Genomic DNA, 14236 nt, shown 5'->3' with positions numbered 1-14236 from the left:
GGTTGAGAGGGGCGGTGTACTCTTGGTCCCTTGGAGTAATTTCCTCCGGTGCCCCCTCTGCGGAGACGCCCTCTTCTTCAAGTTGTGTCTTCGCGCATCATCTTTGTGGCAGTGACAGGAAACTCATAAAGAGTTTAGGGGTCTTTCAATAATATTGCAGATGGTGTTATCAAGAAATTAGAATATATACTCCTAAATAGAGGCAGTATTTGAGGTTTATAATAACAACAATGTACCAAATTGACTGAGATATACTTTGTTCTTTGATTATGCCCTTTTTCCCATCCTATAACATCCATTAATTGTGCGACCCCTGAACTATTCTTTCTCACTGCCACAATGTGAAGAGGGCATTTGCCTCCGGAGGGGCATTTACTCTGGTCCCTTGCTATAGGGGGAATATTCTATGTATATCCATTTCTGGTCGACTCGAAGTCAAAACGAAGACTCGCTCCGTAGGTGACTGAGGCTGTATTATGGAGGACTATGAACGGTGAGCTGCTTATCACATATATTGCTTCATGACGCTTAGTGTAACCCCCAGACTACACCAGATCGAGAGTTTGCTCGACCCATCATCAGCGGCGCATTTGATCGTGGACCGCGACGAGTTTCGGAGCCTCTGCGTGCAGGGTTATTTTGGTCCTCACAAGTGTCCTTACACAATTCTGATTTTCCGTTGAAGGGATACCCGATGAGCCTTCTTGGATACGGACAAGGGCATGGAAGTACGTCCCAGCGCTTATGCGAGGCTTTCTCTCTGATCTAAATGTTGGCGCCCAGACTTCTACTGGATTTGATACCTAACGATAAGACGACATGGAATGAAGAAGACGAGAAGGCAAAAACCAAATATTGGGTATGTAAGATTTCGGGTTTCCATGATTCGCAGGCTGATGATGTCTCAGGCCCTAGTCGACGGTATCGCTGAGGGACTTGACAAAAAGCCTCCCGTGAGTAGAATCCTTGTCATGGCAAGGTTGATTTTAATTTCCGCGTCAGCCAACACGGCCTCTATCCCCAGCAGATCGCTCTCTGATTGATCTTGCCTTTTCGCTGCCCAGTCTACCACTGCTTCCAGAACCTGTCTCACCACAACGGACTCAACACGTCTCACCGGTTATTTCCATTACTACACCGGATTTGAACACAGATGAACTATTGCCGCCCACACCGATTGCACAAGTTGGGGTCGATGTTTGTCGGGGACCGAGCACGACGTTGCTTCTGAATCGGCTTGCCCTTGTTATGACTATGAATGCGACTAGAGGTTCTACTGTTGCTCTTCGAGGCACTCCATCTCCTCCGATGCTGACAATTTCTGCGGCGGACGACACAAATACCTCTCCCCCCATTTCGGCATCGTCACGTCACTCTTTAGGAAATGGAAGCATTCCCCGAACTCCTAGGTCACTGCGATCACCAGGGTCAAAAAAACCTCAACTTTCCAAGTCGGAACGCCGTTCACTAGCCTTGTTACGCATCTTGCACGCACATTCCATCCTACACGCTTCCCACCCGCCAGTCACGTTTCTGATTCCCTTAGTTTCTGCCCTGTACGAGCTCTGCCACTCGGCCTACAACTCAGCGGTTAGTTCCGACTCAGACGAAGAGGCTGAAGAAGTGGAACATGACAATGCGTGGGATGAGGAGGTCGAGGCTGAAGCATTCTGGTTTCTTGAGGCCATTCGAGATCGCATGGGCGATGTATGGGAAGTGAACGATGCATGTGATGAAATCTTGAGGACAATTGAATTGCGCTTAGCACGAATCGACGAACCTTTCGCTCGCGAGTTGCTCCGAAAGTCTTTGGCACCGTCAACCTCCGAATACTCTGTGTTCGTGACTATGCAATTTTGCCTGATTTGATGCCTTCACTGACATTTCCTAGGAAATGGCTGTCATCTGTCCTCGCAGCTTCACTTCCACCGCCGGTCCTTCTGATCACATACGACTCTCTGTTTGGGCTGCCGCCAACCGCTTTTGTTGCAGCGTTGATCGATGTATTTCTTGCACTTATGATTCTCTTACGGCCCCAACTATTCGCCGCTGGTCGTGCTAAGGGTGATGTGAAACCGAACCATCTTTGGGTTGGTGAAGAAGGAATGGAGGACGAAGAAGCTGCAAAGCGTCAAGGCGAATCGATACTGGATCAATATCCCATCGATGAAGTTGGCTCAGACAGGATTCTGCGCGCTGCGTCCGAAATAAGGATGCAGCGGGAATGGGAAGAACGCAGGGCTGCTTCTGGCTGGACAACAGAAGCGGTTGCTAGTCGTCTCCTACGTCAGCAAGAGGGCCAGTCTGCCAATGGTGGTGGTATCATCGATAGCTTCCGAGGCTTCGCGGAAACCTTGAAGCAGAGCGATACTGCTGCAAGCCTCTCGAAGGCTTCGACTAACTGGAAGGCATCAGCACTACAAGCTTGGAGACCAAGTCCACCGTCCCTGACGGCGGTGTCACAGCGGGCAGCTTCCCCTAGCCCACTATCACGACCTTCATCGTGGGGTTCCGTTGCCATGAAGTTATGGAACCCTCTCCGTGCCTCCATCAGTTCTCTCCCGGACGGAATCCCGCTCCCATCACCTCTTTCGGCCGAACAACCTACGCCTGAGCCACCTTCTCAGAGCCCTCAGATCCAGTCGGATGTGTCTACGACGACGTCAAGAGCTGAGTCACCTAATCCTTCTATCGGTTCTCCCCCATCAACCAGTCGCTCTTTGCCCTCCTTGCAAGCTGCGTTGAATTCGATCATCAACTCCACTCCAGCACCATCTCCTTTATCACTCAAAAAGCCACCTCCTAGATCCTTAATGCTCAGCGGCAGTGCTCGGCCTCCCAGCATCCAGCGGTATTCCAGGCCGAGGCTAAGCGAAGATCGATCGCACGATTCCATCTCGTCAACTTTTTCGTCAACGTCGCGGCGAACAACGTCTTTGTCAAATGCGTCGGACTCGGACAACCCCGTTGTCAAGTTGAGAGGTGGGGTGTCACCACGTTCTCCTGCAGGCATGGCTCTTCGACAAAAGCGTGAATTTTCTTCTCCCGCTCGGCTGGTCGCACCAGCCAATTCTGTCCCAGTCGGCATGGACATTGTTTTGTCCCCAGACTCATATATATCTAGTCCTTCCCTGCCGACTCCAGCGCCACTAAACTCGGTTGCGTCTGAAATCAATGAAGCTGTTAACCGCTGGACCCTATCCGATACGAAGGCCTCTCCTGGGGTCACGAGATCGTCGAGTAACTCATCGCTAGGTTCTGCCTACCAAGGATTCTCACCGCAGGTACCGATACCCTCACCTGGGTTGCGAAGGAACCGCCGCATCGCTGATCAGAAACCTCCGGGACTGCGGCTACGCGATACGAAAGCAGTAGCAGCAGATATGTTTTCGCCACTATCAAGCACTACAGATGGGGAGGAGCAGGGTCCTCTGACAGAGAACGGAGACAGCCTCCTTCCGTACGCTAGAATGTCTTTGGACGATGGCGAGCGGACACCGGAGCCGAAGACCCCCAGACCGTCTGTAAGTCTTAGACGCTCTCCATCACCTGCAGTCAAGCGTGAGGCGAAGAAGAAACATACAGACGATATGGTCAGTGAAGAAGAAGGTATGAAGGCCGATGAAGAGGACAATACAGAGGAACAGGTCGTAGGTGGCAATTATAACGACATCCTCAGCGCCTACGAAGACGAATGAGGATGAATGAAGTGTATTGACTATATTAGGCGTTCCTTATGTAGCTTGGATTTAATGTAGCTTAAATAATGCCCTGAGTACTGCTCGTCTTGCCCCGTGTAACCCGAATGTTTTGCTTCCGCGGTGCTAGAACCGTCGAGTGGGCCAGTCGCTGTCAGCGTCCTCTTTCTTACCTTCATCCTCTGAGCAAGTTTCTCACATAACGTATATTTTACCCCACCACTATCGCAATAAGCTTCCATGTCTGACTGGGACGCTAAACTTGTCATCGGGTCGAAGGCCAAAGTTCCCAAAGTCACACGATCAGAATCGGAGCTCAACTGTAAGTCCCACGCACTATCCACCATCCGACACTCAGTGACTATGTATATGAAGCTGCTCGCCGCTCTGGAGCCGTCGTTTCCAGCGACAAGAAGATCACTGCGGGTTCGAACAAGGCGCATGCAGGCACCGACCACCAGCGGATAGCCAAGCTCGACCGTGAGAACGAGGTTGCACCACCGACCAAGGTGGCTCCGTCTGTTGGACGTGTATGTTGATGACCAGACAATTAAGAATTAATCACAACTTGACTGTATGCGTGCAGGCAATCATGGACGCGCGTGCTTCACTCACCCCACCGCTGTCGCAGAAGGATCTCGCGCAGAAGATTAACGAGAAACCATCTGTCATCGCCGACTACGAGTCTGGTCGGGCTATTCCGAACCCGCAGGTTCTGGGCAAGATGGAGCGCATCCTTAAGGTGAAACTGAGAGGTCCGTATCACCATACTCCACATTGATCATCACATACGTACTTGTGTCTCACGCAGGTGCGGACGTCGGCAAGAAGCTCGACACGCCTGGGGCGAAGAAATAGGCGACCATTTTTGCCCAGGTGATGATGCCCCTTTCCATGATTTGTAATTTGACATTATGACTCCTTCGCTCTCACTTCATGCCCGTTGTCTCGTAAATCAACATTGATCATTATCATACCCGGTAGACCTCATGATAACCGATGGAGGAAGTGTTACAGTGGTTGCCCTAAATATGGAGTTGACTATGGACCTGCCGCATCGCCCGGTGCACCCTGAATGATGGTCAGTAAATGTGAAACGACTGTTGATGTAACATACGTAAGAAATATAGTCAGCGCTTTCGCATGCCTTGTATTCTTGCACCAGTTCATCGACGACGGCACTGTGCACGTAGTCAGTCTCTCTGAACGTCAGATATTTCATTCGTGTACCGTGAATCGTCGAATTCCTCCAGCCCGTTTTCAAAAGTTTTGAATTTCTTGTATTGTTCCAAGAAGGCATTGCGCTTCCGAAGCCGGTCGTACTGATCAAGGGTGCGGCGGAACAGCTGAAAATGTCCATGAGTGATTATTGCACTGACGGCTTTCTGTGCGACTCTCACCGAGGCGATGCTTGTGTGATTTGCCAGCATGAGCCCACTGACGCGGTGGCTCGAGGACACGTAGGGTGATTTCCTGGCCAGTGCGACCTGAATGGATGCCGGGCCCCAAGGGATAAAGTTGGCCAGTTGTCGCTCACGGATGCGGAGAAGCGAGTGATGTACGTCTGTTGGGTCAACGTCACCTTGTATGATATTGAGGATGGAAATGTAGCACGAGTCTTTGTTAGACACGGTTGAGACAAGGCGGTTCTTCGGCTGCAGTAATCGCCTCATCACGTCCAACACTGTTGTTTTACGGATCGATTTTGCCTGAATATGAGATGAGCAACAGGGTGGTGGCCGTTCCCGAAGTCCTACCTTGTCAACGTTCTCGCTCGTGAATGGTGTGTAACTCGACATGAGGAAGTGGCAGCGAGGTGTTGGGATGAGTGACGCGATAATACCGACAAGGTCATTGTTCATATATCCCGGATACCGTAACGTTGTTGTGCTAGCCGACATGACTGTGGACACCTACGTCATGGATTAGTTGAATGTATCAGCCCAGAATACCATGAATCGGACAATTTGGTTTGTTTGGTCATAGCTTGGGAACTGGACGTTGAGCCTATCCCCGGCAATTCTTGTCAGCGCAGCATTATCGAGGACCACAACTGAGTCGGCATGATTCACAAGTCTCTTGAGCGTCAAGATGCTATTGTAAGGCTGCACGACAACGTCCGAGAGCTCCTCGTTGTTCGGAAAGACGGAGTAAGTCTGCACGAGCTTTTTGGGGTACTTGTCATTCAGCCGTTCGAGGACGAACGAGCCCAATCCAGACCCCGTCCCACCCGCAATCGAGTGCATCACCATAAATGCCTAGGATGAGGCCTCGTCTCAGCTCCAAGTATGTGGGATCTGGCAAGCAGCAGGCGCACGCACCTCGAGTGAATCACTCCCCTCGGCTTCCCGATCCATCATTTCGAATATGTCCTCGTAAATCTTTTCCCCGGCCTGGTGTCCCTGAGCCCAGTTATTCCCGGCCCCACCTCCGTCTTTGCTCGTATAAACATTCTCTGGATTATACAGGCTCGCATAAGGCCCGGTAAGGATGTTGTTGATAACCTGCACACAGGTCAGTTCTGTTTCGACCACCTAGCAAGGAGCACGGGTACACGGGGCTCCAAATCCATCAGAATGGCTCGAGGAATATAGTGCTCGTCATCTGCCTGATAAAAGAACACATCCTTCCTGTCCCCGCCCTCGGTTGCCCACTCTTCTAAGGTGCCGTCCTTGCTGATCCCATGTTCTGCACAAAGACGCTGCCAGAACACGGACCCCACTGCGCACCTGCCCGTTAGGACACCCAGATAGGTGAAAGTGGGAGAGGGACACACTTTGGTTGCCACATTGGCCTATTTGGACTGTTATTATTTCTCGAGGCATCGTGGTGGAGAGGGGAGGAGGGATGAGGTCAGTCAGGGTCACGACGCGCTTCGAAGAACGCGTCGCGTGCATAAAGCGCCTGCCAACCCATTGGTGCTACATACACCATCTGGTCCAGAACAACTGAAGGAAATATCTACCCCTCGCAGCTCGCCTGTTTAACACGCTTTTATAATCTTGTGTTGCCACGAACAATAAGGTTTGAGTCTGATATGATGATCTGACCAGGAGATGCAATATCACGATATGTACACTCGTCTACTTTCCCTGAGGGGGTCCAATCCTCAATGGCTTGCCCCCTCCTCCCTGCACCGTTTTCTGGGCATCATCAAACCTCCTTACGATAACCTCACATTTTGCTGTTCTGCAAATATGCTTGCTCTCCTTTTTCACCTCGGTCGAGAAGAGAGTGAGCCCTGCAGCTCGCTCGACGGTCTCCACGGGCACGGAGAAGCTCTCTAGGGGAACGTTGTCGGGGATAGGGGCGTTGGGAAGTACGAATGCACCGAGAGAGAGTTCTAAGATGTTTGGTGTGACAGGGGAGAGGGGGCGAGAGGCAAGCACAACTTTTGCAAAGTGTGTGGGGACGGCGACGTTCGCTGGGGTGCCGATGACTTCGTATGACTGTTTAGGGGTTAATTAGAGGATGTGGGAAAGGGGAGTAGGGGAAGACGTACCACACGCCACTTGCCATCCGGGTCTTGATGCGGTAGGTAGAGGGGAACGGTGAACACAAAGACATCGGAGAAGGAGGATGTGAGCCGACGACACCAGTCCTCGAGGTATGCCCAGTCTGTCCCTGTCAGTCATTGGGGCCACCTCCGAGCTGGGGGACTCACAATGTCGATTGAAGCCTGCGCCTACTTGCGGTGCGATATTTGATAGTAAAAATGTCTCGTCCATTGCTGCCTCATGCTCTCTTAGTAAATTCATCAATTCAAAGTGACCCATCCTCTCACCTGGGAGATCTTCGCATCTGCAGCAGGCACCATATGACCCCTGTCGTATCCGCTCCTAAAATAGTCCGAGAGCTTAGCCCGGAACATCTCCGGCAGGCTCTCGTCTTCTTTGAATTGGGAGTTTCCACGATCCCCTCGCCCGGAGTCGTCACCGAGCCTGGTGGGGCCCTTGCCCAGGGATGCCAGGGTGAGATGCTCGGCTGTCCAGGCGGGATGACGCAGTTTGCGGTCGTACCTTGCAGCATAAGCCGTACGCTGGAGGATGTCTGAGATGGGGCCTACAGAGAAATGAGGGTGATTTTTTGTTGAAACATGGGTGATCATACCTGGATGTCCATACTTGAGCACATCGGTCGGAGGGTTAATGACCACATCAGTTGAAGGTTTTGGAAGAATAGCAATCTTTGGTTGAGGGTATGTATCGCTGGGTCTGGCAACGTCTACGCGGGTATGCTTGGTGCGAGTAACAGTCCATACAGCCCCTGCACCAGCGATGCATCCTGTTGCAAAAGCAGCAAGGTGAAGTATAGTGCTGCTAGGCATTTGTGGGTGGCATACACAAACTTCAGCATACCAGCCAGGGTCTAGCCAGCCAGTATTCGGGAAGCGCTTAGGAGACACGTGAAGGGCGTTGCCTGTTGACGACCGTCAATTCATACTATATAATCTGTTCATCCCCTTCAGTATATTTCCTTACACCTCTAGACGATACTGAATAAATACCATCATACTCATTGGCCACATTGGTATGGTTTATATTATGATGAATATTCTTGCCGGCTCTGCTGCTGCGCGTCGTCGACATGGCTAACGACGGCGGGTAACAACCCACCCTCTCCTTCACCACGCGATCCGCCCTCGTCGCCCTTCTCCACTCAACCATCTCCTTGGCGTCGGGTTCGGTTGCCTGTTCCTTCCGCTGCTAATTATTGCCAGATAACGGACAGCAGCGCCCTTTATACCCTCACTGGCGGGTCCCGCGGATTCCCCAGGTGTTTGCCCTTCCCCTTCATCCCCCACCTTTTTTCTGTCCCCATATCCCTTCCCTTCCTTCAGCACAAGCGCAGGCGTTGACCGCCCCTTCATCAGTCCAAAGCGCACTTTTCGTTCCTCAGCTCGGGCTTTTACTGTACTTCATCTTCGCTTGACGCGAACTTGCGCTGCGCTGCACACCAACAACGCCGGTCGTCTATCACACCAACATCGCGAAATACATAACCTTGACATCCACCGGAAACCTTCGAAGCAAGCATGATCTCCCGCAAACTTATTGTTGCCTGGTCCTTCCTTCTCTTTTGCCTCGCAGCAGCGGGCATAGTCTCCCTTGTCCTGGGCATCGTTTGGAAACAACCCAACCTCCTGATCAACCTCTTCATTTCTGTCTCCGACACAAATGGTGCGTCTGTCATCCCTCTCAGACCACGCCATACTGACTCTGTTCAGCTGGTATTGCCATGGGGGTCACGTTCCTTGTGACCTCACTCTTCGCGGTGCTCGCTATCATGCAGCCCAATGCATCCACCACCCTCCTGCATGTCCTTAACTGGATGCTCGTTGGAGTTGGCCTCGAGGTCGTCTCCATCGGTACTTTCATCTGGTACTATACCCTCACCGAAAAAACCGACTTCGACGAACTGTGGGTGATACAGCCACAGGACAGTATTGTCCAGCTGCAGAACATGGTATGTCTCCCGCTCGGGATCTTCCTTTCCTGACATCGTGCAGTTCTCCTGCTGTGGCTACTTCAACGGCACCGACCACGCGGTCTACCAAGGTTTCTGCGCCAACATGCAGCAAGCGATGAATAGCACTGGATGCTTCGTTCCACTCACTGGTGCAGCAGACGTAATGCTCAACGACGTCTTCTCCACCGTCTACGGCTTCATGTTCATCGTGATCCTCTTCTTCCTCGCCACCGCATGCGTGATCAACAAGCGCCTCGAGGCAGAGCGGTTTCGGAAGATCGACGAGAAGCGCGGGGGGAGTGGGTTCGTATAATCGAAGAAAGGACAGTCCGTACTCTTACCTTCACTCTTTTTGTTCTCTGCTTCAAACATTCCAAACGCGGTCTCATTCGCCTTCTCTTTGCCTGAATGGCCCCTCCTTGGTATCTGCTATAATCAACAGCGCGATGTATCCGGACGCTCTCTGTATCTCCCAAACCAACAATTCTTTATGAGGATCGCATCGCAGGACACCATCACCAATAAAATCCATTAAATGGTGTGGCATCTTTCTAATGCAATATCAGGGAGAGAGGACACAGCGCACTGCATCCCAGTATCCTTTTTCTGACTGCGATAGACGCTCTTGCACCTCCTCTTGCGTCAGCCACGCGAAGTCCTCCACGTCTTTCGTGGAACTGATGGCTTGACCGGCCATGATGTGGGCTTTGAAGAAGAAAATCTGTGACAATATTGGCGATCCTCAAAGAGAGAAAGGGCTCATGAAACCTGCCTTGTCCCCCTGCCCGGCCGCCGTCTGAGGTTCACGAGTGAAAACACCAACGGGGTGTCGCCCAACTATCCATGTGTGCATGTTAGGTCCACATTCTCTTATCAGATCACGGGCTGCTACCTATGATGCGAATATCAGTATTCTGCATGGAGGAACAAATACGCAGAAACACACTTCGTGCAGCGCTTCCCGCGCGAGAACCTCTGCCTGTGGGAACCTCCAACCTTTCCCCTGTGTCTTCAGAAGTAAGAACAAACTTGTCTTCCCTCTTCTATCCAAGCTTCTCATGTCTCCCTTCATATCCGCCTCACTTACCCTGTCCAAGAGCTTCACCTTGTCCTCGCCCTCTGTTTCCTCCACCTTCTCCTCTGCACCACGCTTACTCACCCTTGCCTTATCACCAAAAGCGGCAATTTCTCTATCCCTATCTTCGATAGCGAACCTCCGCTCGGCGACAGCACCTTTCTTGAAGTATAACTCTCCTGAAAATGGATTGGCGAGTGCGCGGGCGATACGACGGTTGTAGGCATAGTAAGCAGACTCGAATGATGTGCTTTCGGAGGTGAGAAGCGGGGAGCGGGTAAGGATCACACTGGTGAGGAGACGATAGGGCTGAGAGGAGCCGGAGGGGGTGACGATGACTGGTGCTGGAGGGAGAGGAGCAGACTGGGGTGTGGAAGCAGCGGTGGTGGTGGACTCGAATCGCCGTGTCGATTGAATGACACGATTGTCTACGATATTATTAGGTCAAACCTATGTACATAACTCATTTACGACTCACAAGTTTGTAGCCTTACTGGCCTTATTCGTTGCCTTGCTGCGTTCATTGTCCTGGTCGTTGAAATAAAAAGTCAGGGACTCTTGTGAAAAGCAAGGCGTGCTGTTGAGTGAATATCCCGTGCTGCCCTGTTGCTTCTCTGGTTTGAATAATATCCCGTTTATTAACCTCCACAACACTACTGATGGGCCTTGATCAGTGACACTCATCATTACGCTGTCATCGTCGGCATTTCTCACTTCACCATCATGTCAAATCGTATCGTTTCACAGCGGATGCTGCTGCATCTCAACCGGCGGCCAGCCATTACTCGGCGAATGGTCAACAACGCCGTTCGAGGCAAGGTCACCAGCCCCCCACCCAAGCAAAGCCCTGTTGGGTTCACCCCGACGGGAGCATGGGCACTGGCGACTATGACCGGTGTGCTGGGCTACTGGGTTTCCCTCCAGCTCAACCCGCCACCTGCCAAGGCCGTTGCCGCTGGTTCCTCTCCTGCATCTGTGCCTTCAGCCTATGGCACCTCGGATGACCTCCAGAAATGCTTGGAGGAGCTCCGGGCGGCCTTTCCCAGTGAACAGGTGAGCACGAACCCGAATGTCATACACGAGCATGGGTACTCGACGAACGCCCATCATCCTGCCGCGGATCCCAGTGTGGTCGTGTATGCGCATAACACCGAGGATGTCGTCAAGGTTGTCAACCTTTCCCGGAAGTACAGGATCCCCATCTCACCCTATTCTGGGGGGACGAGCCTGGAGGGCAACTACGGCTCGGTATGGCCATCTCAGAATCTGTGTCTCAGTGTTAGCCTTATAGTCTGACAGATAAACTACGCCGGGATCAGCCTCGACCTCTCAGCCATGGACAAGGTGCTCGAGATCCACGAGAAGGACGGTGACATGGTTGTGCAGGCCGGATGTCGATGGGACGACCTCAATGACCTGCTCAAGGACAAGGGCATCCCGCTGTTCTTCCCGGTAAGTGTGGTGTCTCTGGATGCGGATAAGCTCCTGATCGGTTCAAGCTGGATCCAGGTGCGACATGATGATCCACAGTGAGTCGGGACTCACACGCTGGCAGGTCCGGGTGCCACCATCGGTGGGATGATTGCAACTGGTTGCTCGGTGTGCACCTCCCTCAGCCGAATTACATATATTTTCCTCACGCTCTTATGAAGGGGACAAATGCAGTTCGTTATGGGACTGCGAAGGCAGAATGGTTCCTGAACGCGGTATGTATTCCACCTCATCGAAAAGGTACCTTCTTACACACATGACCAGACGGTTGTTCTTCCGTCGGGCGAAGTGATCAAGACTCGGCGGAGAGCTCGGTGAGCCTTTCCGCTCGAGGCGATCCGGTCACCGGCTTGACATTCTGGGCTAGGAAATCCTCTGCTGGGTTCGACACGACCAAATTGTTCATCGGCGCAGAAGGAACTCTTGGGATTGTAACAGAAGGCGAGAGTGTACCTCGCGAATTTTTTATCTATCCGTCTGACGCAACAACAGCGACTATTCGGCTGGCACCTCGGCTTCCCACCTCCGTTTCGGTGGCTCAGTTCCCTAATGTCGAATTAGCCACTGAGGCCGTTACGGAGATTCTTAACAAAGGCGTTCCCATCCGTGCGTTTCTCCGCTGAACAGTGTCACAGCAAGTAACTTCTGAGAAACAGAATGTGTCGAGCTCTGCGATGACAAGCAAATGGAGGCGATTAACCGTGGCGGATTCGCAGGGCGCAGCTACCCGGAAGTGGACAGCATCTTTTTCAAATTCCAGGGCACACCCGCATCGATCAAGGAGGCCTCGAGCATTACGCAGAAAATCTGCAAGGCGCACGGCAGTACCGGGTTCATCAGCGCCAAGAACGAGCACGAGGCGGACGACCTCTGGCATGCGCGGAAGACGGCACTGTGGAGTAATTTGGCTATGGTCCCTGGAAGCAGGGCATGGAGCACGGACGTGTGCGTCCCGATGTCCCGCCTCCCGCAGTTGGTGCAAGAGACGAAGGAGGACCTGGCCCAGCACGGAATTGTCGGTATGGTTGTGGGACATGTTGGAGACGGCAACTTCCACACGAGCTTGCTGTTCAAGAATGAGGAAGAACTGGACAAATGCAAGGAGGCCGTGCACAGGATGGTGGAGCGTGCTTTGGCTCTTGACGGCACCTGTGCGTCGGAGACATATACTCGTTCCCGCTTCGTCGCTGACAAAGCGCAGGTACAGGCGAACACGGTGTTGGGATTGGCAAGAGGGAATACTTGTACGAGGAGCTCGGGCCGGGGACTGTCGAACTCATGAAGACAATCAAGAACACCCTGGATCCTTATAACTTGTTCAACCCCGGCAAGGTACGGTCGTACCCGCTGTGAGACTTGGAAGCGAGTGCTGACGTTCTGAGCAGCTTTATCCCGACGAGCAACCGGCCTCGGAGAAGCATTAAATTGATTTCTTCTGGGGACGGCATAGACTGCTGTTGTACAAGGGTTTAATGACCATATGATGATATGTCAACTACCGTCCCATAAGATGGTGAAGTTATTCCTTGACGAGCCTTCGTGCAACACTCGCTTCTTGGTGAACGCCCCTCCCTTCCTGTCAGGCCGGCCCTTCTTCCTCCATAGCCAATAAGCCACCTTCCCGCCTGGTCTCCACTTCTCTTTCACGAGATCGAACCCAATGGCGTTCATGAGCGAGTTAAGATGCTCCGGCGTGAGGAACCTTGAGTTCATTACGCAGGGCAGGGGAAGGACCAGAAACAGGTACGATGACCCGGTGCCCTTTAGACAACCATGTGCAAGGGAGAGCATCTTGCCTGGAACCAACGTCAGACGCCGTGCTGAACTAGTGCGCCGACCATCTCTCACCTCGGTCGAAGGGCATGCTTGCAAAGTTGAGCACTAAGCTCAAACTGATCACGTCCCATTTCCCGTCGTTCTCGACAGGGTCGAGCTTGAGGAAGTCCTGTTCTTTGATGTCTGGATGTCGAGAATGTAAATCGATAGGCATGCTGTGGATCCATTTGGACCAGCGGGCGTAGTTGCCTGGATGTAGAGCGCCAACTTCAAGTAGACTACAACACTGTCAACGATTGTTTATGTCTCTCCAGTGGAACATACTCGACCGTCTCATGCTGCATGCTCCCGTTTGACTGAGTCATCCCATGGCCCAACTCCTTCAACCACTCCACTAAGGCCTTCTCACTCCCACCACCTCTCTCTTTGCTCTGCCCAATCACAGACATTTCTTGATACCCCTCTAACCCGCCCAACTCCTTCATCTCCCGCTCGATGTCATCTAACCGCGTAGATACCGAGGATGAACCCCCCTTCAACAACCGCGCCTTCTCCTTGAGCAGGACATGATACCGTCTGATGGTTTGGCGCGTGATATTCGCCGATGCGGTCGCAGACGGTTTATGCGCGAGGGCCGTCACGGGCTTCTTGCGTTTGTTTGGCGCCATGACGTCGGAGCCAACAGCAAGGTGAGATGGGAATTGGCGCCGTGATGGGCAAACCCTGA

At 52.4% G+C, this 14236-nt stretch overlaps 7 protein-coding genes across 7 annotated transcripts; 4 read left to right on the top strand and 3 right to left on the bottom strand.

The window, feature by feature from the left end:
• Positions 1-476: 476 nt before the first annotated feature.
• DACRYDRAFT_118772 (uncharacterized protein) lies at positions 477-3770 on the top strand (the record flags this gene model as incomplete). The annotated part of the gene is made up of 7 exons (XM_040770655.1): positions 477-493; positions 545-633; positions 686-728; positions 784-859; positions 909-953; positions 1003-1838; positions 1892-3770. The coding sequence occupies 7 exons, from the start codon at positions 477-479 to the stop codon at positions 3696-3698; spliced, it is 2913 nt and encodes a 970-aa protein (XP_040625409.1). The 3' UTR covers positions 3699-3770.
• A 168-nt stretch (positions 3771-3938) lies between these two features.
• On the top strand, positions 3939-4556 carry DACRYDRAFT_91026 (ylMBF1; the record flags this gene model as incomplete). The annotated part of the gene is made up of 4 exons (XM_040776989.1): positions 3939-4020; positions 4074-4228; positions 4285-4453; positions 4510-4556. 4 exons carry the CDS (start codon positions 3939-3941, stop codon positions 4554-4556), a joined length of 453 nt encoding a protein of 150 aa, XP_040625408.1.
• A 183-nt stretch (positions 4557-4739) lies between these two features.
• Positions 4740-6523, bottom strand: DACRYDRAFT_91025 (gamma tubulin; the record flags this gene model as incomplete). The annotated part of the gene is made up of 9 exons (XM_040776988.1): positions 4740-4769; positions 4816-4879; positions 4929-5044; positions 5099-5407; positions 5456-5611; positions 5663-5956; positions 6020-6202; positions 6253-6419; positions 6475-6523. The coding sequence occupies 9 exons, from the start codon at positions 6521-6523 to the stop codon at positions 4740-4742; spliced, it is 1368 nt and encodes a 455-aa protein (XP_040625407.1).
• Positions 6524-6781: 258 nt separating this feature from the next.
• Positions 6782-8025, bottom strand: DACRYDRAFT_110954 (mitochondrial nuclease; the record flags this gene model as incomplete). The annotated part of the gene is made up of 5 exons (XM_040769151.1): positions 6782-7147; positions 7201-7316; positions 7363-7432; positions 7483-7760; positions 7809-8025. The coding sequence occupies 5 exons, from the start codon at positions 8023-8025 to the stop codon at positions 6782-6784; spliced, it is 1047 nt and encodes a 348-aa protein (XP_040625406.1).
• Positions 8026-8493: 468 nt separating this feature from the next.
• DACRYDRAFT_24535 (tetraspanin) lies at positions 8494-10610 on the top strand. Its single transcript, XM_040773720.1, has 5 exons — positions 8494-8878; positions 8926-9164; positions 9208-9890; positions 9942-10059; positions 10114-10610. The coding sequence occupies exons 1-3, from the start codon at positions 8734-8736 to the stop codon at positions 9478-9480; spliced, it is 657 nt and encodes a 218-aa protein (XP_040625405.1). The 5' UTR covers positions 8494-8733; the 3' UTR covers positions 9481-9890; positions 9942-10059; positions 10114-10610.
• Positions 10611-10915: 305 nt separating this feature from the next.
• DACRYDRAFT_24534 (uncharacterized protein) lies at positions 10916-13193 on the top strand. The gene is given in 11 exon segments (XM_040773719.1): positions 10916-11490; positions 11542-11694; positions 11710-11719; positions 11798-11841; positions 11895-11948; positions 11998-12047; positions 12101-12174; positions 12226-12339; positions 12390-12884; positions 12935-13065; positions 13119-13193. The coding sequence occupies 11 exon segments, from the start codon at positions 11035-11037 to the stop codon at positions 13155-13157; spliced, it is 1620 nt and encodes a 539-aa protein (XP_040625404.1). The 5' UTR covers positions 10916-11034; the 3' UTR covers positions 13158-13193.
• Positions 13194-13224: 31 nt separating this feature from the next.
• Positions 13225-14177, bottom strand: DACRYDRAFT_57459 (uncharacterized protein; the record flags this gene model as incomplete). The annotated part of the gene is made up of 3 exons (XM_040775445.1): positions 13225-13529; positions 13582-13787; positions 13834-14177. The coding sequence occupies 3 exons, from the start codon at positions 14175-14177 to the stop codon at positions 13225-13227; spliced, it is 855 nt and encodes a 284-aa protein (XP_040625403.1).
• Positions 14178-14236: the final 59 nt, after the last annotated feature.

The sequence above is a fragment of the Dacryopinax primogenitus genome (genome assembly GCF_000292625.1).
Source record: "Dacryopinax primogenitus strain DJM-731 SS1 chromosome Unknown DACRYscaffold_19, whole genome shotgun sequence".
Taxonomy (NCBI): domain Eukaryota; kingdom Fungi; phylum Basidiomycota; class Dacrymycetes; order Dacrymycetales; family Dacrymycetaceae; genus Dacryopinax; species Dacryopinax primogenitus.
The sequence above is the reverse complement of the archived record's forward strand: the minus strand, read 5'-3'. Positions and strand labels throughout refer to the sequence as shown.